Source organism: Coregonus clupeaformis, chromosome 23, assembly GCF_020615455.1.
Source record: "Coregonus clupeaformis isolate EN_2021a chromosome 23, ASM2061545v1, whole genome shotgun sequence".
Lineage (NCBI taxonomy): Eukaryota > Metazoa > Chordata > Actinopteri > Salmoniformes > Salmonidae > Coregonus > Coregonus clupeaformis.
The window spans coordinates 17491482-17512709 of record NC_059214.1 but is presented as its reverse complement, the minus strand read 5'-3'; the positions used below and the strand labels follow the sequence as shown (position 1 = coordinate 17512709).

General features: G+C 43.5%; 2 protein-coding genes across 3 annotated transcripts in view; both read left to right on the top strand.

Annotated features, from left to right (window-relative positions):
- Window positions 1-17767, top strand: part of LOC121536102 (kalirin) — a 253582-nt gene extending 235815 nt beyond the window's left edge. Inside the window, exons 35-45 of one of the 2 annotated variants that reach the window (XM_045206550.1) lie at window positions 10910-11181; window positions 12585-12725; window positions 13579-13674; window positions 14330-14448; window positions 14783-14849; window positions 15481-15584; window positions 15865-15934; window positions 16180-16266; window positions 16380-16472; window positions 16604-16654; window positions 16913-17767. In XM_045206550.1, coding sequence (XP_045062485.1) covers window positions 10910-11181; window positions 12585-12725; window positions 13579-13674; window positions 14330-14448; window positions 14783-14849; window positions 15481-15584; window positions 15865-15934; window positions 16180-16266; window positions 16380-16472; window positions 16604-16654; window positions 16913-17092 — 1280 coding nt within the window. In that variant the 3' untranslated portion in view covers window positions 17093-17767. The remainder of the gene's footprint in view (window positions 1-10909; window positions 11182-12584; window positions 12726-13578; window positions 13675-14329; window positions 14449-14782; window positions 14850-15480; window positions 15585-15864; window positions 15935-16179; window positions 16267-16379; window positions 16473-16603; window positions 16655-16912) is intronic. The other variant, XM_045206551.1, reaches the window with a different exon arrangement.
- Window positions 17558-21228, top strand: part of LOC123481670 (kalirin-like) — an 18847-nt gene continuing 15176 nt past the window's right edge. The window contains exons 1-4 of the mRNA XM_045206406.1: window positions 17558-17588; window positions 17764-17924; window positions 18180-18351; window positions 18724-18934. Coding sequence (XP_045062341.1) covers window positions 17558-17588; window positions 17764-17924; window positions 18180-18351; window positions 18724-18934 — 575 coding nt within the window. The remainder of the gene's footprint in view (window positions 17589-17763; window positions 17925-18179; window positions 18352-18723; window positions 18935-21228) is intronic.

Sequence of the window (21228 nt, the reverse complement as noted above, 5' to 3'; positions counted from 1 at the left end):
CCTACTGAAACCTGGCTGCCTTTCCTCAGTAGCCTAATAAGTAGTAACTTTGCTGCTCATGTCAGCTTGTAAGGAATGTGCCCGCACATGACATTTGACAGCCATTCCCACCCATGCAACCTTGCGGAACTACTGGTAGGCTGATACAGTCTGTGCCGACGGCTTAAGCTTGAGTACATAAACAATCAGAGTTTTGTCTTTCTGTTTGCCAGTACCATAGATGGGGCTAGTACTACTTAGTGGTGCCTTTGTCAAAGCGACGCGTAACATGAGTCGACTCTCTGTAACCCACGCTGCTCTCTGTGAATCAGAGGTAGGGTGCCCCTCCCCCGTCCCCTCCTCCCTCCCTCCCTGTCCGTCCCTCCCCTCAGTGGAGTGGAGCAGGCTGAACTTGGAGCAGCTAGTGGCTGGTTGCCTGGGCTGCAGTCAGGGTGCATTTTGGATCTATCTCTTTTTTTTCTTCCTCTTAATTGTCTTCTGGAACCATGAGCTTCTTCTAGCTGGCCAGGATGAAAAGTGGGAGACATTGTCGTTCCTGTTGTGGTTGGATTCTAGCGAAGGGTTGCTGCTGCTGTTACAAAGTGACAGGTGCGTACCTTACTACTGACTGAGACTACGGATTGTGTGTTTTTGGGCTCCCACCAGAAGTCCAGGGTTAGGAATGGAGAACAGGTTCTGATGGGTGCACGCTTTCTCACACCTGAGCTTCTCACTAAACATTATTGAATATTGCTAAGCAATGCTTTTATCTGTACATCAGTCAGGGATGTACAGTTATATTTGCTACAAACATTTTGTGCGAGAATGCTTCTATCGGACTTCACAAACTGTCGCTGGCTGACACTATTAGAAAACCCTTCTTGTTTAATATTACATGGCATTGCCTTGCCAGTGTTTACTTGTTTGCTGATGTTTCGAGATTTAAAGGAAAACTCCACCCCAAAACTATATTTTGGTATTTGTTTAATTAGTCCATTGTTGACATAGTCTCAAAATGTTTTGCTTGTCAGCCATCAAGTTTTCAAGATATGTAACATTCAAAAAACAGAAATCATCCCTGTATGATGCATTTTGCAAGTCAGTTCATCAAATGTCTGCCCTGCTAGAGCTGCCGTTTATTGTGTGGAAACGTCTAGGAGCAATAACGGCTCAGCCGCAAAGGCCACACAAGCTCACAGAACAGGACTGCCTAGTGCTGAACCACGTAGCGTGTAAGAATCGTCTGTCCTCGGTTGCAATACTCACTACCGAGTTCCAAACTGCCTCTGGAAGCAACGTCAGCACAAGATCTGTTCGTCAGGTGCTTCATGAAATGGGTTTCCATGGCCGAGCAGCCACACACAAGCCTAAGATCACCATTCACAATGCCAAGCGTTGGCTGGAGTGGTGTAAAGGTTGCCGCCATTGGACTCTGGAGCAGTGGAAACGCGTTCTCTGGAGTGATGAATCACAATTCACCATCTGGCAGTCCGACGGACGAATCTGGGTTTGGTAGATGCCAGGAGACCTACCTGCCCGAATGCATAGTGCCAACTGTAAAGTTTGGTGGAGGAGGAATAATGGTCTGGGGCTGTTTTCCATGGTTCGGGCTATGCCCCTTATTTCCAGTGAAGGGAAATCTTAACGCTACAGCATACAATTACTTTCTAGATGATTCTGTGCTTCCAACTTTGTGGCAACAGTTTGGGGAAAGACCTTTCCTGTTTCAGCAGGACAATGCCCCCGTGCACAAAGCAAGGTCCATACAGAAATGGTTTGTCGAGATCGGTGTGGAAGAACTTGACTGGCATGCACAGAGCCCTGACTTCAACCCCTTCGAACTCCTTTGGGATGAATTGGACGCCGACTGCAAGCCAGGCCTAATCGCCCAACATCAGTGCCCGACCTCACTAATGCTCTTATGGCTGAATGGAAGCAAGTCCCCACAGCAATGTTCCAACATCTAGTGGAAAGCCTTCCCAGAAGAGTGGAGGCTGTTATAGCAGCAAAGGGGGGACCAACTCCATATTAATGCCCATGATTTTGGAATGAGATGTTCGACGCGCAGGTGTCCACATACACTATATGACCAAAGGTATCTCTGGGCTGTGAACGATAAGAGAAATAGCTGCTGCAGTGGTGAACACTCAATGAGAGCTGCACTGGCATTAACTGCTATTGTATGCTATTGCGTCATTATGCTGTCTTCATGGATGAGGATGTGGAGAGTCAGAGGGAAGGGGATGAAGCTGTGTCAAAAGTAGGTTATTTTCTGGATCAGAGGATGAATAATAGCGATTGGAGATGCTGTCAGGGGAACTGAGCTAGACTGCATTATGGCAGTCACTGCCTCTGCACAGCAGGCTCCCATTCATAAACATTGAATTCATAACTATGAATTATAACATGTGAGGTGTTTGTTAATAAGTGTTACAAATGTCATGGATTTCGTTTTAATTTCATTTTCAACATTTCTGTCATGGTATGTCTCACAACAATGCGGCATAATATACGTGGGAGTCCGATTTTTCTCCTTTCTAACCTAGATTCTTGTGGAGGGTAGATAGTAACGCTGCTGGAGTCTTTTGATGACCAAATTAGCCACAAATCTTCTTTCATCTGAAGCATTACTGCAAGTTTCTTTGAAGATGACTCTTAGGGGGGAACTTTGAGGAGGGCTGTCAGTGTGGATGGGATGCCTCTCTCCTTTTAATTGTTGCCCTGCGAGTTAACTAACATGTCTTCATCTTTGTATCCAATGTCTGGGTTATTGCTGCTCTTGTTGTTGTTTTTAAATCCTTTAGGGGTTCACATTTTGCCCGTTCAGCAAATGGAAGCCAGTTTGCAGATTATGTAAACCACACTGAGATAGAGAATTGAAAACTCTTCAGAAACAGTTCATTCGGAGTATTCAGACCCCTTGACTTTTTCCACATTTTGTTAAGCTACATCCTTATTCTAAAATGGATTAAATCGTTTTTTCCCCTCTTCAATCTACACACAATACCCCGTAATGACAAAGAAAAAAACTGATTTTGAGAAATATTTGCAAAAAAAAAAAAAAAAAATGAAATATCACATTTACATGTATTCAGACCCTTTACTCAGTACTTTGTTGAACCAACTTTGGCAGTGATTACAGTCTCGATTATTCTTGGGTATGATGCTACAAGCTTGGCACACCTGTACTTGGGGAGTTTCTCCCTTTCTTCTCTGCAGATTCTCTCAAGCTCTGTCAGGTTGGATGGGGATCGTCTCTGCAAAAGCTATTTTCAGGTCTCACTGTTACCTAGTTGTTTGATCGGGTTCAAGTCCGGGCTCTGGCTGGGCCACTCAAGGACATTCAGAGACTTGTCCCAAAGCCACTCCTGCGTTGTCTTGGCAGTGTGCTAAGGGTCGTTTAGGTGCCTTTTGGTAAACTCCAAGCGGGCTGTCATGTGCCTTTTACTGAGGAGCAGCTTCTGTCTGGCCACTCTACCATAAAGGCCTGAGTGGAGTGCTGCAAATATGGTTGTCCTTCTGGAAGGTTCTCCCGTCTTCACAGAGGAACTCTGGAGCTCTGACAGAGTGACCATTGGGTTCTTGGTCACCTCCCTGACCAATAACTTTCTCCTCCGATTGCTCAGTTTGGCCGGGTGGCCAGCTCTAAGAAGAGTCTTGGTGGTTCCAAACTTCTTCCATTTAAGAATGATGGAGGCCACTGTGTTCTTGGGGACCTTCAGTGCTGCAGAAATGTTTTAGTACCCTTCCCCAGATCTGTGCCTCGACACAATCCTGTCTCGGAGCTCAACGGACAATTCCTTCGACCTCATGGCTTGTGGGACCTTATATAGACAGGTGTGTGCTTTTCCAATCAATTGAACTTACCACAGGTGGACTCTAATCAAGTTGTAGAAACATCTCAAGGATGATCAATGGAAACAGGATGCACCTGAGCTCAACTTTGAGTCTCATAGCAAAGGGTCTGAATACTTATGTAAATAAGGTATTTCTGTGTTTTATTTTGTATAAATTTGCACACAAAAAAAAACTGTTTTCGCTTTGTCACTATGGGTTATTGTGTATAGATTGATGAGGGGAAAGAATTATGTAATCAATTTTAGAATAAGGCTGTAACATAACAAAATGTGGAAAAAGTCAAGGGGTCTGAATACTTTCCGAATGTACTGTATGCTTGGAATGCGATTGTTCCAGATTATAAAAATGCCACAAAGTGGACTTCCAGTAAATAGAAAGGTAAATTCCATGCTTGTGTGCAACCAAACAGACCTGTCCTGCTTTTCATGAATGGGCCTGTGTTACGTGTAACTACGCCAATGTTTTGGTATTTCTGTTGATAGAGGGGTATACGACCTGTCTGTCAATAGAAATACCAAAACACTGGCGTAGTACCCTTAACACTGTCTGTACCCAGTCAGGAAAAGCAGGATACGTTTGTTCGGTTGCACGCAGGCATGGACTACCTTTCCCTTTACTGGAAGTCTGATGACATCGTGAGATTCATCACAGCGAAGAATTGTCATGAATAGACATAGCCAACACCTCACGAGGAGACACCTGATAAAACAGTTTCTACTGATTTGTTCCATTGCTGACGGGACATCTCAGTCACAGACTGGGTGCCATATGGGACGCAACCATGCCGTGGTTTCATGAAGTTTCCGGAAGCTAGGATGTGGTTATAGCTCGTTGAATAACAAATGCAAATTGCGGCAACAGTCTGTGAACACGTTTTGCTTAGATAGCTGTACAGTACGGTGTAGACGATTCAGGCTAATTCAACTCGTTTCTGAACAGACACTGCTCATAGCCCCAGAGATCATCTTCAGTTTAATTAATGTCTTAATGAATGAACATTTCCACCTGTGGGACTTTCCACGCTGTACGGGTCTTTAATTGTAGGCATGCAGGATTGGACTAAGAACCTGTTTTGCTGCATATTTGACACCACATATCAGGACAGGTAGTCATTTAGAAAACTATTATTTGAAATGATCTATACAAGAAAGTAGACGTCCACCTCCACCTCTTCTTTCTCCCTCCTCCATGCCTCTCCGTATGCTGACTGAGGTGCAGACTGGTCTGCTTGTCTGCCTGCCTTCCAAGCTAGGCCACCATTGGTCCTCAACAGAAAACATCTCCGGCAATTTTACCGCTCACATGCTCCAGCTGCCAGCCTGCTCTAAATCAAATCAAATCAAATCAAATCAAATTGTATTGGTCACATGCGCCGAATACAACAGGTGCAGACATTACAGTGAAATGCTTACTTACAGCCCTTAACCAACAGTGCATTTATTTTAAACAAAAAAAGTAAGAATAAAACAACAACAAAAAAAGTGTTGAGAAAAAAAAGAGCAGAAGTAAAATAAAGTGACAGTAGGGAGGCTATATATACAGGGGGGTACCGTTGCAGAGTCAATGTGCGGGGGCACCAGCTAGTTGAGGTAGTTGAGGTAATATGTACATGTGGGTAGAGTTAAAGTGACTATGCATAAATACTTAACAGAGTAGCAGCAGCGTAAAAAGGATGGGGTGGGGGGGCAGTGCAAATAATCCGGGTAGCCATGATTAGCTGTTCAGGAGTCTTATGGCTTGGGGGTAGAAGCTGTTGAGAAGTCTTTTGGACCTAGACTTGGCACTCCGGTACCGCTTGCCGTGCGGTAGCAGAGAGAACAGTCTATGACTAGGGTGGCTGGAGTCTTTGACAATTTTGAGTGCCTTCCTCTGACACCGCCTGGTATAGAGGTCCTGGTCCTGCTCTAATACCTGTCTTCCACAGGCTATTGGGAACCCTGGCTCAGTTAGAAATCGGTTCAAGTCATTTGGATACTGCACGGAGGTGAAGAAAAGTCTTTCAGGGAATTGTTGGGTAAATGATTTGTTGGGGGAAATCTCTCAGCTTTTTCTCTTTTGGGCATTCTGTAGCTGAGACTGGGAAATTGACTCAAGGCCATTCCACAGGTTTCCATTGTGTGAGACTGTGGCTCTATATCACACAACTTAATCACTGTTGGTGACACAGAAATATTATACTCTGTTTACGCCATGCGATAACTCACACAAGCATTTTAGACAGACAGACATACAGTTTAACTGGTGCAGTGGTATCCGAGCATAAAAACCTCAAGTAAGTCATAAGATTTATATGGGTCACCATCAGAAAAGGTAATTTAAGCATTTACAAATGTATTTCATGTTGTGGAGTCATGATATAACCCTGATGACTGTTTAACGCCAATATCTTATTGCACAATATTTCCCTAAGGGTTTTAATCCCCCTTTGTGGTATGAAGGGAGTATTTTTAGTGGTTGTTTCTAGTGTAAACAGAAGGCATGTGATAGAAGATGCTAATTCTGCATCAGAACTAGGTAACAGTGAGACCGTAGTGTGAGGAATGAGAACATGATCCCTCTGTCAGTGCAGCCATTCATCTGGCGAGATGGGAAATGAAGGCGCTTAAGAGAACCATGTGGTACCGTGGGTGCGTCCCAAATGGCACCCTATTCCCTATATAGTGCACTACTTTTGGGTATCCTTATGTGCACTACTTTTGACCAGGGCCCTATATAGGGAATAGGGTGCCATTTGGGACAAAGGCCATGTGTACACAGAGCAGGGCCTAATGGCCGGCCAAGAGCGACACTATTTTTCCAGCACATGCTCATGAGAGCGCCTGCTGTCGTCATCAAGTCTGAGTGTGACGCGCTGCTCCCCAAAGTGCTTTTCAGCAGGCAGTCATGTGTGTGGTTTTTTTACTCTTGTTTTTTTTGGTCACTATTCCTCGTGTCACTATTTTGATTTCTGGAGGCGAAAAATGCACACCTGTTTAGGCGAGGTGCTGGCTAGCGGAGTAGAACACTTGAAAAAGAAAAGGAGAGCTGCACACTCTAGGAGCTCAGATGCAATCATTTAATAACCTCATAACCAACATTTCGACAGACAAGCTGTCTTCATCAGGGTATTTCTACCAACTGAGCTACAGAGGACTACCCCTCCCTCTCTCGCTGCCCTGTTATTGACTGTCCCCACAGGGAGAGATTGTGGCTGGGGCTCTGATACGGCTCTGGGTTGCTGAGTTGCTCTACTTTACAATATCTAACTATCTAACTACAGGCTTGGTCCACATGATTCTCCTCAAGGTCACTTCCCCGTAGTGAGTCATCTAGCACAAAAGCAGCTAGTCAGCAGCACAACAGGCTACACTATCCCACTGTACACTTTACTCTCAATTCATGCGTCCCAAATGGGAACCTGTTCTCTTCATAGTGCACTACATTTGACCAGAGCCATAATAGTAACTTTTTTTGACCGGTCTACAATCGGATACATTCTATGCAAACTAAGTCGGACGATAAGCAGGACAGAGATTCTTCTAGTACGGGGCCCAAACATGTAGTCCACTGTTATTAAGGATAGCACTGTCAAATACTTTTCCACATTGCCTCAAATAGATGGGAAATGAAGTCTAGGTGAGTCCAGAGCGAGTCCAGTGAGAGGGAAAGCGAGAGAGAGAGATAGCAAAGCAAGAGAGGGAGAGAGAAAGAGACCGTGTTTAACAGAGAAGAGGTATATTTGCATTATCCTCCCTTTTCTTTGCCACAATAGGGCTGACTGTAGCAGCAAATATCTCCCTAGCCTGCTGATAACTGCGTGGACACTGTCAGCTTTTTACTGCAGACTTGTGAGTTGTTTGACCTGGCTAGCCTGGTCAGCAGAAGCCCGCCCAACACAGCACAAACATATCCCCCCTTTCATCTCAATTGCTTGGCCAAATGTTTCCTTTAGTATCGAGCTATTTTTTATCCCAATGGATCGGGCAGCCGCTTTAATATTTACTAATACTGATGATACTTCAGTTGTTTTCAGTAGTAAGGAAATGTTTTGTAATGGGGAGGTGCTACCCTAAATGATCCAATCAGACACATACATTTTCGTTTTCCATTGCAACATGTTTTGGGATGTTATACACTACTGAACACCCAGAGTTAGTCACTGTTTGTTGACGTGAGCTCAAATACAGAGCCAGTGAAAGTCATTGAACTCTATTGCGTTTGAAACTGTGGCTGGTGCATTGTGAGAACGAAGAGGAGTAACGCCAAGGTTAAGACCAAACAGCCTTGGAAGGTGCATTTGGCTTTATAAGGCCTGCATGCATAGTGGTGGACCAGGATGAGCCAAGGAAATTATTCAGGAGCTTTTGCTCTAATCACTCTCTGGCCCTAGTTTGGATCTAGCTAGCTCTGGTCCTGAGCGTGAGGATATTGCCTCTTTGCTCTGTTTCAGTCCATGTATCCTTCCATAGAGGAATTTTGTTTCTATGTAAGGATACATGGACCATAACAGAGTGCAGAGGCAAACGTCCTCACGCTCTGGACCAGAGCTAGTCTGGATCTAACAACACATACATACATACATACATACATTCAGTTGAAGTCGGAAGTTTACATACACTTAGGTTGGAGTCATTAAAACTTGTTTTTCAACCACTCCACAAATGTCTTGTTAACAAACTATAGTTTTGGCAAGTCGGTTAGGACATCTACTTTGTGCATAACACAAGTAATTTTTCCAACAATTGTTTACGGGCAGATTATTTCACTGTATCACAATTCCAGTGGGTCAGAAGTTTACATACACTAAGTTGACTGTGCCTTTAAACAGCTTGGAAAATTCCAGAAAATGATGTCATGGCTTTAGAAGCTTCTGATAGTCTAACTGACATCATTTGAGTCAATTGGAGGTGTACCTGTGGATGTATTTCAAGGCCTACCTTCAAACTCAGTGCCTCTTTGCTTGACATCATGGGAAAATCAACATAACTCAGCCAAGACCACAGAAAACAAATTGTAGACCTCCACAAGTCTGGTTCATCCTTGGGAGCAATTTCCAAACGCCTGAAGGTACCACATTCATCTGTACAAACAATAGTACGCAAGTATAAACATCATGGGAACACGCAGCCGTCATACTGCTCAGGAAGGAGACACGTTTTGTCTCCTAGAGATGAACGTACTTTGGTGCGAAAAGTGCAAATCAATCCCAGAACAACAGCAAAGGACCTTGTGAAGATGCTGGAGGAAACAGGTACAAAGGTATCTATATCCACAGTAAAACTAGTCCTATATCGACATAACCTGAAAGGCAGCTCAGCAAGGAAGAAGCCACTGCTCCAAAACCGCCATAAAAAAGCCAGACTACGGTTTGCAACTGCACATGGGGACAAAGATCGTACTTTTTGGAGAAATGTCCTCTGGTCTGATGAAACAAAAATAGAACTGTTTGGCCATAATGACCATTGTTATGTTTGGAGGAAAAAGGGGGTTGCTTGCAAGCCGAAGAACACCATCCCAACCGTGAAGCACGGGGGTGGCAGCATCATGCTGTGGGGGTGCTTTGCTGCAGGAGGGACTGGTGCACTTCACAAAATAGATGGCATCATGAGGAAGGAAAATGATGTGGATATATTGAAGCAACATCTCAAGACATCAGTCAGGAAGTTAAAGCTTGGTCGCAAATGGGTCTTCCAAATGGACCAAGCATACTTCCAAAGTTGTGGCAAAATGGCTTAAGGACAACAAAGTCAAGGTATTGGAGTGGCCATCACAAAGCCCTGACCTCAATCCTGTAGAAAATGTGTGGACAGAACTGAAAAAGCGTGTGCGAGCAAGGAGGCCTACAAACCTGACTCAGTTACACCAGCTCTGTCAGAAGGAATGGGCCAAAATTCACCCAACTTATTGTGGGAAGCTTATGGAAGGCTACCCGAAACGTTTGACCCAAGTTAAACAATTTAAAGGCAATGCTACCAAATACTAATTGAGTGTATGTAAACTTCTGACCCACTGGGAATGTGATGAAATAAATAAAAGCTAAAATAAATCATTCTCTCTACTATTATTCTGACATTTCACATTCTTAAAATAAAGTGGTGATCCTAACTGACCTAAAACAGGGCATTTTTACTAGGATTAAATGTCAGGAATTCTGAAAAACTGAGTTTAAATGTATTAGGCTAAGGTGTATGTAAACTTCCGACTTCAACTGTACATACATACATACATACATACATACATACATACATACATACATACATACATACATACATCTTCAACTTGACACAAGGTGGTTGACTAGTTAGTGGAAACTAGTCCACATTATTAGTCATTATGAAAAATGATGCTTTTCCTATTGGTGTGATGTTAATAAATTGCAACTGTGCAGTAAATGTCTCCGCTATCTTTTAATTGGCTTAAAACAAACATCAGCATCAATGATTAACAGTGCACATTGTATAACTATTAGCTAACGCACTGCAATATATATTGGAGACAAACACTTTTCTTACAGGATAACAGGAGGCTGTTGTGTTGTGAATCTTAGGCACCTCATAAATTATCCTATTGGAGTGAGCTAAGCAAACGCACTGTATGACTTGCATTCCTGTACAGTATTATCCTACGTTGAGCAATGTTGGTATACAGATGACTTGCATTCCTACATATTATTACACTGACCAATGTTGATAACTGGGTTGACCACATTCCTACAGTATGCCATTCAGCAATGTTGATAAACACATGACTGTGTTTGTTCACCCTATGTTTTTGGGAAGTAATGGGTTCAAAAAGAATGGTGTTCGTAAGTGGACCTCAGGCAACAAGGGACATCACTCTAGTTAGTACAGAATGCTGACACGAGACCAGAGGGTCTGCATCCAAAATGGCACCTTATTTCCTATGGGCCCTGGCTAAAACTAATGCACTATATAGGGACTAGGGTGCCATTTGGGACACACACAGAGCCAAAGAGAAATGTCTAAACTGTGACTGAAGCTCATGCTGCATACTTAGGTACTCTAAAGGTTTGTGTCTGGCAGAATGTTGGCCAGGTTGAGTCTAAAATGCTGTTTGTCTCGTCTAATTCCAGAGAACTACTCGGTCAGCGGGCCCGAAGGAGCGAAGACCGAGTCGGTGGCCAACCTGCAGTCCCAGGCCTCCCTGAGCTCCATCCAGTCCAGCTCTCCGGGACCCAAGCGCTCGGGCAACACCCTCAAGAAGTGGCTGACCAGCCCTGTGCGCCGCCTCAGCCACGGCAGCAGCGTCAAGAAGTTCCCCAGCAAGCACAAGAAGAGGGACGGCCGCAAGAGCATCGACCTGGGGCCCCCAGAGAGCTCCCTGCACGACGAGAACGTAGATGAGGTAATGAGCGTCCTGACTCCTCTCCACCGCATCTCTCAATCTCTCCTTCTCTCGCAGGAGGAGGGTGTAGACGAGGTAATGAGCGTCTCGTCTCTGCCGCATCGCTCTCTCCACCTACCTCTCCCTACCTACCTCTCCCTTCCTCTCCCTCTCTCCCTTTCTCTCTCCTCTCCACCGTGTCTCTGTAACATACAGTAATTGGTTTCTAAGGGACATGTCCATCACAGTTCTTCAGGGACCGCTGTTGTTCTTTGAATCCCAGATTGGCCATTTAAACGTCACATTTTGTGGGAATACACTGCATCTGGGGGAGTTGTGGTTCTTTCAGGCTCTTTTAGTTTAACAAAGGGTTAAGTGAATGGATAATATTTACAAGTACAGTTCAGGCAATGGTTTGGAAGAGATTTTTCCAAACCTTTGTGATGATTCCCCTTCAGATCAGTCTTTTGAACCTCTTGAACTTCACATGTAAGCAAAGGTTAATAACTACAGTGATTGCATATCTGCAGCATTCAAACAATCTCTAGATCCTCCCATCGATAGAGGAGCAATTTCCCAAGGCTAAAGTATGAGCTGTTATCTGATAACAAATCCACACACTATTCCCTACATAGTGCACTTCTTTTGACCAGATCCCTATGGACCCTCATCAAAAGTAGTATAATTAATAGAGTGCCATTTGGGACACAGGCCCAATAACTATGGGATCATTCTGCAGGGTGCATGTGTCATTCTGGTTTCATCACAAGTCATGAACTATTGGCATCACAGTGTAAATGGGAGCCTTCTGAATCAATTTCAATATCAACTAATGTCGAGCAAATTATATGCATCTCTGTGCATGAGGAAAAGTAGAGAGAATTTTTGTCAGTACAAGTAGTCGATTTCTTACTTCCCATGGAAGTAATGGATAGCAGTGCAATATTGTGCTGTACTGTAGCAACTGCTGCATGTAAATGTTTTAGATGCCTACCGAAAGGCTATGCCGATACAGTATAATTTCACAGTAACAGAAAAGTAGATTCCTTGTTCTCATTCCTAGCACAGCCCCATGATAAAAAGTCTAAAGGAATGGTCACAGAAGTGTTCCACATGATTTGGTCCCACATCAGTGGGACTGTGATTAGGATAGCATCCCTAATGGCACCCTATTCCCTATATAGTGCACTAATTCTGGTCAAAAGTTGTGCACTATATAGGGAATAGGGTGCTATTTGGGACACAGCCCAGGCCTGCAGTGACTTTCTGGCTGGCTGGTGGCTGTGTGGCACCCAGTGTGATGTTGAGACAAAGAGAGGCACTGTGATGGAGCAGGACACCCCTGTGAACTCTGGGACAATGACCCACATTAACCCCTCCTGCTCCCCCCAGACTTTACCCTCTCGACCCTTCTCTCCCTACAGAGGGGCAGGAAGGAGCGCACCCTGTCCAAGTCCTCCTCTGGAATGCAGAGCGGAGGAGAGGAGGAGCCTGAGGACGACTCTCACACCCCCCTGCCGCCCCCCATGGAGATCATCAAGGACCCCTCGTCCCAGGAGGAGAAGGTACGGCATGGCACCCCCTCTTCATGACACTGTAGTACCTCTTCTACCCCTAAGTCTACTAGCTCACTCTGTTGGAGTTACTTCATGAATGCATCCAAAATGGCACCCTATTCGCTATATAGTGCAATACTTTTGACCAGGGTCCAAAGGGCACTATGTAGGGAATAGAATGCCATTTGGGATGAAGCCTTCACTTAGTCTTCCATTCGGTTAACGACCTTATTGGTCTCAGACAGTCTGCTATGTCACTCAGCACAGGCTCATAAGATGTGTCCACCTGCAGCCCCCTCCACTTCCCTTCCTCTGCTGCCTCTATGTACTATACAGCACTATGCCACTAACTACCACATGTGTCTACAGCTGAATCCGTGTCTGCTGAGCTCTGCTGAATGGGAAGCATTATGTGTACCAGCTTGGTTTACAGCTGGAAGAGCTACACTGTGTGACCTGACTAACTAACACACTGTTGCACAGTTTCACTTTCACTCTCTCACTTTACTCTATAATCAAGAGCCCACCCCACTTTTTGTGTCCCAAATGGCACCCTATGGGCCCTGGTCAAAAGTACTGCACTACAATATAGGGTGTCATTTGGGACGTACACTTTGACACTGAAATGTCCCAGGCCTACTACTAACTGATATAGTGTGTGTATAATTCCAACAGCACCTCACGTTGCTCCACTAAAGCTTGTCTTCTGTAGCTTCTCCAAGGTCCTGACTATGCGCTTATCTAATAACTACCTTTGTCTCTCTGTCTCTATTCCTGCTCTCCTCCTCTTCCTCATCCTCCCTGCTGCTAACGCGCCCGACCTCCCTCTCTCCTTCCCTCCCTCCTAAACTGTGCCTTGCAGTCCTCCGCATTGCTTACTGCACGTCAGGGCTCTGCCGATGTCCCCAGCGCTGCGGAGCTTGTCAGTGCAATAGAAAAGTTGGTAAAAACTAAGCTGGTAAGTGTGGAAGGTGAAGCAATTCAAAACGGCATTGAGCAATTGCCATTTCTACACACTCACTTTGCACACTGATAAGTCGGTGACAATCTCTACACTAATTTCCTCTTGAAGTCATCTACTAACTTCCGCTTTTCAAAGGCCACTAACCATGTCATGCTGACTGGGAGCTGCATGTTGATGTTATCATGCAGGACAATTTGCAAATATCTTCCTTTCTGAATGTGGATGATAGAACACTGGCTGTGTCCCAAACGGCACCCTATTCCCTATTTAGCGCCCTAATTTTGATAAGGCTCTTGTCAAAAGTAGTGCACTAGATAGGAAATAGGGTGCCATTTGGGACACAGCCCCCTCTTGCCACATACAGATCAGATAAGTAGTATGACGTCAGGTGACAGATCATGTGATAAGGTTCCAAGCATCTACTGCATAGTAGCATTCAGCTTTGTACATGTGGAGCAATTTCCAAAAGAGTACAATACAGTCAAACAGAGTGTTTTAGACTTATGTGGCTTTGGCAGCTCATTGGTTAAGCAGAGAGTATTCTCTTCTCCATCAGTTCCCTCTCCCTGTGTCACTGCAGTGGACTGTATGACTGTGACTTCTGACCTCTGAGCCCTTGGCTTCAAATCCTCTCTCTCTCCTTTGTTAGAATCTGGAGCCAGGTGCCTACCCCAGCTTCACCACTTTGACCCCTCCGGAACAGACCAGCCCAGCCCTGCCCAGGAACCCTGAAATGGATCAGAAGGCCAAAGCTCTGCGCGGACGCATGTAAGAGACATGTAGCTTAGCCTCTGTCATGTAGCACAGACACTAATGGCTCTGATGTTGTCTTCCTGTCCTCTGTTTGGTTATATGTGTAACACTCAGAAGTACACTTAGCAGGTCTACTGTTTAGCCTACTATGTTTATATTTGTTTATTTTTGAACCACTCAAAAAATAAGTTCCCTCATAGGACAAACAAAGCTATTATATTACATTCTTCCCTTGACACGAAGTTGAAGTCCCTCTGTTTGTACTGCATTTATAGGTGGTTCATCCTGCAGAGAAATGCAGCCTCCTGTGTGTATTCAGGTCATTAAACACACATGTCCTTTTCCTCAGGTTTGTCCTCAATGAGCTGGTACAGACGGAGAAGGACTATGTCAAGGACTTGGGGATTGTAGTGGAGGTGAGTTGACAAGAATCTCGTCCTAGCGGGGGTCTATTTAGCATCGCTAGTGCGGAAATAGCAGGAGAGAGAGGCATGTCCTAGTAACAGTGGAGAATGTGACCAGTCACTGCTCTAGTTTTAGAATTCATAAATTTGTCCCAAATAGCACCCCATTCCCTATTTAGTGCACTACTTTTGACCAGAGCTCAAAAGTAGTGCACTGCTGTATATAGGGAATAGTGTGCTTTTATGGACGCATCCCAAGTGTTGGACTAGCTGTTGTCCTATTTGCATTGTGGTATTTATGTCACAGAGAATCTCCCCGACTTGTGACTATATTTACGTAAACAACTCCTCAGAAAACATAATTTGAGTATTGGGCTGGGTTTTGTCTTACATATTGAGATAAGTGCATAATTTTCTCACATCTAGGATTGGATCCCAAATGACACCATATTCCCTATATTGTGCACTAAATATGGAATATGGTGCCATGTGGGATGCAGTCCATGAGTTCAACCATATGTATTTATCATATTCTCTTTTTCCACTGTATGCTAGTCTTACAATGCTGATTATTATCTGACTCATGTTTCCTGTCATATCGAGTCCATGACCTTAATTCGGTCTGATGTTGTTTCTCTTTTAGGGGTTCATGAAGAGGATAGAGGATAAGGGAGTCCCTGAAGATATGAAAGGAAAAGACAAAATCGTTTTTGGGAATATTCACCAGATCTACGACTGGCACAAAGAGTAAGTCCCAAATGGCTCCCTATATAGTGCTCTACTTTTAACCTGGTCAACCGTAGTGCACTATATAGGGAATAGGGTGTCATTTGGGACATATACTATGTGTATTTGTAATATTGGGGAGAATTTCACACATTGACCAGCCAGAAACCTCCCATAACTGGCTTGTTTTATCATTTAGTCTAGAAGAGCAAACTAGGTCACTCCTCCTGACGTGGTATAGCACTATTTTGGCTTGCCTCATTGCCCTACAGAGTGACTGAGAGAATGTTTCCTCCCACAGTTTTTTTGTCGGTGAGCTGGAGAAATGTCTTGAAGACAACGAGCACCTTCCTGAGCTTTTCATTAAACATGTACGTGAGTGGGGTTGCCTTTGTTGTTCTGACGTTGTTCAATAGGTTTGATTGGACATGATAATGGCCATAGTAGAACTTGAAGTTAGATGCATTTAACAACCATAGGTGACTTACGTAGGTCAAAATGATTATTCAGAAGAAGTGGAAGACAAATCCAAGGAAAGATCATTTTCACATTTTCAACCGTAGAACTGGAAAATAAAAGAGAGGAAAGATACTAATATTCTTCTCCTTTCATACAGGAGAGACGACTACACATGTATGTGGTTTACTGCCAGAACAAGCCCAAGTCTGAATTCATTGTCGCTGAGTACGACACATTCTTCGAGGTGAGCTGTACAACACTTTTGAGAATTCTTGAGTAGTCTGAGAACAGCTTTGTATAATACTTTTTTTGTGTTATAAATAGGCTTAATGCTAATTGCAGCTAACTCTACTTTAGGGCATACAGCAAGAGATCAGTTCAAGACTTGGCATAAGTGACTTTCTCATAAAGCCAATTCAGAGAATTACCAAGTATCAGCTACTTCTAAAGGTAAGACTACAACGCTAAACTCCAGCAAGTAATCCCAAAAAGACATGCCCTTAGATATATTTACCTGAAACTAATGGAGGTTTTTATCAATGCCCTATTGATTACACACACTGTTTCTTCTTCTTCTTCAGGACTTCTTAAAGTATAGTTCCAAAGCAGGACTAGATTGCCAAGAGATGGAGGTAACAGAAACGATTTGCGATTACAGCTATACTGTATGTGTTGTTGTATTGTGTATAGGTTGGCAAAATTCCACTAACTTTCCCAAAATACCTCGTTTCCAAGAGGGAAAAACCAGGAAATCCGAAAATCCTCCTGATTCCAGGAATCTTCCAACCAGGAAGTCCCTGAAATTTTGTAACCCTATTTGTTGTTTTGTGTATCCATCATCACTGCTATATCAATGTCAATGCTCACACCATTCTCAATGTGTTTTACAGAAAGCAGTTGGTTTAATGTCCCAGGTCCCCAAGCTTTGCAATGACATGATGAATCTTGGCAGACTACAAGGCTATGAGGTGCTGTACATTTCATCATTTAGTTATTTAGCTACGATATTCCACTCAGTAACAGTCACCACTGTTTTCCAGGGTGTCAATAAAAGCATGCACATTAAATAGGAAACAAGTAATGCTGCAGATCAAGAGTGTGATATAATTACATTTGTTATGGCATACATGTACAGGAAGTTACTACCAGGATCAGTTATGATTTTAGAATTGTTACAATCCATGCTCATCTGGTGAAAAATGTGGAATTAATCACGAAGCTGTATTAGCTGTGTTATTGGACATTTTAACTCAATCAGGTCATGGCTTAGAGAGTCTAATGTTTGTTCTTCCACAGGCATAGTAAAATTCACTTTGACAACACTCAGACTCCATGAAATCTCTGACCTCTAAGATAAGCAAAGATTTGCCTTGCCAGCTGTAACAGTGGTGAGATTTAAGCACTGTGTTTGCCAATGGCCTGGACTACATCCCAAATGGCACCCTATTCCCTATATAGTGCACTACTTTTGACCAGAGCCTTATGGGCCCTAGTCAAAAGTAGTGCGCTAAACATGCAATAGGGTTCTATTTGAGATGCAACCCTGGTCTCAGATCCAGTACAAGGGTCTGCTGTTAGCTTTATGACCTGGTGAGAAAAAAAAGGGCTGATAGACTGGGCAATGCCCTTGTGTTGACAGACAGACTGGGGCTTGGCTGACTCTGCTTTATTCTCCAGCGTTGATAGATGTTGAGTCGTAACTGATCCTGTGTGTGTGTGTTTGTGCGCGCGCCTTCCCCAGGTAAGCTACCCACTTCTGCAGCAGGAGCTTCTTTGTCACGGAGCGGGACACGGCGTGTTGTCCCCAGCCGGGTCTTCCTCTTTGAGCAGATCGTCATCTTCAGCGAGCTCCTCCGCAAGGGCTCGTCCACCCCAGGCTACCAGTTTAAGAAGAGCATCAAGGCAAGTAATGTCAAAACAACAGTGAATGCCATTAGGACACCATGGACCAGACAAATGGAGGCAATTTCCTACTGTTGCATTCAATCAATCAATCAATCAATCAACAAAACTTTATTGTCCCCAGAGACATTTTGGTTTGAAAGCAGTGTTGGGGAACATTATAAAATACAGAGTCCATAGAAAATACAACACACCATAGCGTTGTTGATGAATTGTGCAGTGTTGAGTTAGAGTTGTTGTGTTTCATTGTAACAGGTGAGCTACTTGGGCTTGGAGGAGCAAGTGGACAACGACCCGTGTAAGTTTGTGCTGTCGTGTCGAGGCTCGGCCGAGCGATTCACCCTGCAGGCGGCCAACCTGGACATCAAGCAGGTGTGGGTCCAACATGTCAGCCAGGTCCTGGATGCCCAGAGCAACTTCCTGTCTGGTGAGAGAACTTCCTGTCTGACATACACCTCTACTTTCATGAGCTAAATCTAGGGTTGCAAGATTCTGTAAATTTTTCCAAGATCCCCATAAGACTTTCCAGACATCCTAGTAGGAGAATTCTGGATTTCATGGTTATTCGCTCCTGATTCAGATAATCTTCCAACTAAGATTTCTGGAAAACCTGGGAAATGTGAGAAAGTTACCTGAATGTTGCAACCCTAGCCTTATTGTCAATAGTTAGATCAAAACCCATTTAGTCATAACTACAGCCTCAACACAGGAGTAATACTATTTACATCCGTCTAACACAGAATACACACATGTGGCTTTTCGTTTATTGATTGTGTGTAACAATGGACTATCACCACAGCCCTGCAGTCTCCCATTGAGTACCACAAAGAGAAGGGTGGTTCTCAATCCCTCACCAGAAACCAGTCTGGCAGTCGGCCCCCCAGTTCCAACAGCAGGCCCCTCTCCTCCTCCTCTGTGGGGGCAGAGAAGCCCCCCACTGGCAACCGGAACTTCTTCTATCTCTCCGCAGCTCCTGCTATATCACTGGGTGGTCCTTCCTCCAGTCTGTTGTCTGGCCTAGTTTTACATTTCAACAGGAGATGTTGAAACTTTGTTTACTTGAAACTCGCAGACAAGAAATACTGAAGTTAAGGAATTGAGTCAATGTATGTAATGACTCATGTTATTTGAATGTGCATACAGGTTTGTATCAGTGTTGATTTCCCCTGCCATAATACAATCTTCCTTCCTCTCCCACCCCATCCCCACCCCTCCCTAGCAGCATCCGTTGATTCGCATTTCCTCCACCATGATGGTGACCCAACTACAGTGCACTAAGGAATGATCTGTGTGATCCAGGGCGAGATGGTGCAGATCCTGGCCACCAACCAGCAACATTACCTAGTGTGCCGGCCCCCACACCAGTCCCCTCACCGAGGCTGGGTCCCAGGCCACATCCTGGGCCCCCTCACTAAAACACTCAAAGACATACTCCTTGCAACATCAGTAAGTGTCCCTCACCTCGCCCCCCCCCCCACGCTGCTCTTATTGGATGAGGTGAAAGTTGAATCTGCTCAATCCCCCCCCACCTCAAGCCCCTTTATGGGAACTAACTTGGAAATGTTGGACAACACAGGGGTCATTTTTTCTCCTTTTTTGTTAATATATGTAAAGGCTTAATGAGTAATTCTCTGAAAAGAGTTAAAGGACTTTAGAGAATCATGGCTTCATGTAGAGAAGACACACCGAGAGAATCTTACATCAATGTGGAACTGACTGGTCTGGACTTTTATTTCTGTTTCTAACACCGTTTTTTTCTTTACATGTTTTTGAAAGGCCTTTTGATGGACTGGGGGCTATTTCTCAAAGTGGAGAAAGTTTGTTATTGTCAATGGCAATTTGTACAGATTGTGTTTTTGGTTTTGTTATTTTTTTGTTACATTTATGTTCATATTGTATTTTATTTGTTTAAAATTATCAGATATGTTGGCAGTTTACTGTAAAAAGTTAATTTGGTTTGTTTACTGATGCGCTCTCTCCAGTACATTCCTGTATAAAGTATTTTGCACTATTTAAGATAATCCATATTAATGAAGTCAGGTTGTGCAATATAATTATAGTCACAATGTTCATCATTGTACTTGTAGTCTAACTAATAATTTTAAATGTATTTTAAATATGTAAAATAAAATTTTGACATGAGCATGAGTTTGCAAGCCAACATAAGTTGAACTTGTTTTGCGTTAGAAGAACATCAGTTACATTGTTAATATTGGTAAATACTATGACTCTGCACTAGTGGTGCGAGGGTCAGCTGTTTCTTCACCCGCACCCGCCCGCAATTGCTAATAATCCATCCGCAACTGGCCGACTATATGTGATAAAGTGAAAATCTGAGGCCGGCAACTGACCCTAACCCGCTAATATAGAACTAGTAAAGGCCCAGTGCACTACTTTTGTGGAAAATAGACATTTACAATACATTTTTATTATTAATATTGTTTTTTTATTTAGATTTTTCAGGGGGTGATGCAGCACCCTCAGCACCCCCACTTCCTGCGGCTATGCTGATTTAGATATGTTTCAGCATATAATTTCCGACATTTTACTAGGCTATTTGTTAGTCAACTTGTCTATAATTAAAGACATGCAGCTTCTCTTCTGTCATTATATGTTGCCCTAGAAGACTAAGTTAACCCTTGCTCACCAGAATGTAATAAATCGATAAAATTAATGCTTCAATCTTGTTGACATCGGTAACGTTTTCTGTCGTCTCTGCTTCTTTCACGGAGCAAAGACATTTAGGGAAAACACAATAACAAAAACTAACTTTAAAGATTTTCTGTGCAACATGTCCAAATGACATCAGTTTGAATGGTTGTAAGGAAATAGAAAGCTGTGAAAACAACCCAACATGTTTCTGATAAGATTTCAGTGTGGCTTGGATGCATATTTTATGTGGTTGAAATACTAAAGATGGCACCTCTACAGACAGGATCTAACTGCACATTCGAATTCTCTCAAAATGCTGAAAGAATAAATAATATTTCTCCACTCCTGTCAAAATTTAGCCTATCTTTGGTGTATAATTTTACTGCAAGAAATTCTTAGTTAATATTCTATCGAGTTATAACCTATCATTCATTTGTTTCCATTTAACCCATCTTCTACAGTTCCCTTACGTCCATACTTTTGTCTCTTGTCTTCATTTTACCTCACAATTCTAACCTCTATAATCCTCTTTTACCACTTCACCAAATCTTTCCCAAACATTCTTTTCTGCCCTCCTTCTCTTTATTTTCAACTCTCCATTTCTTTTCTCTTATTGTTACTCCTTTCCTTTTTGCATCCATGGATCGATGTA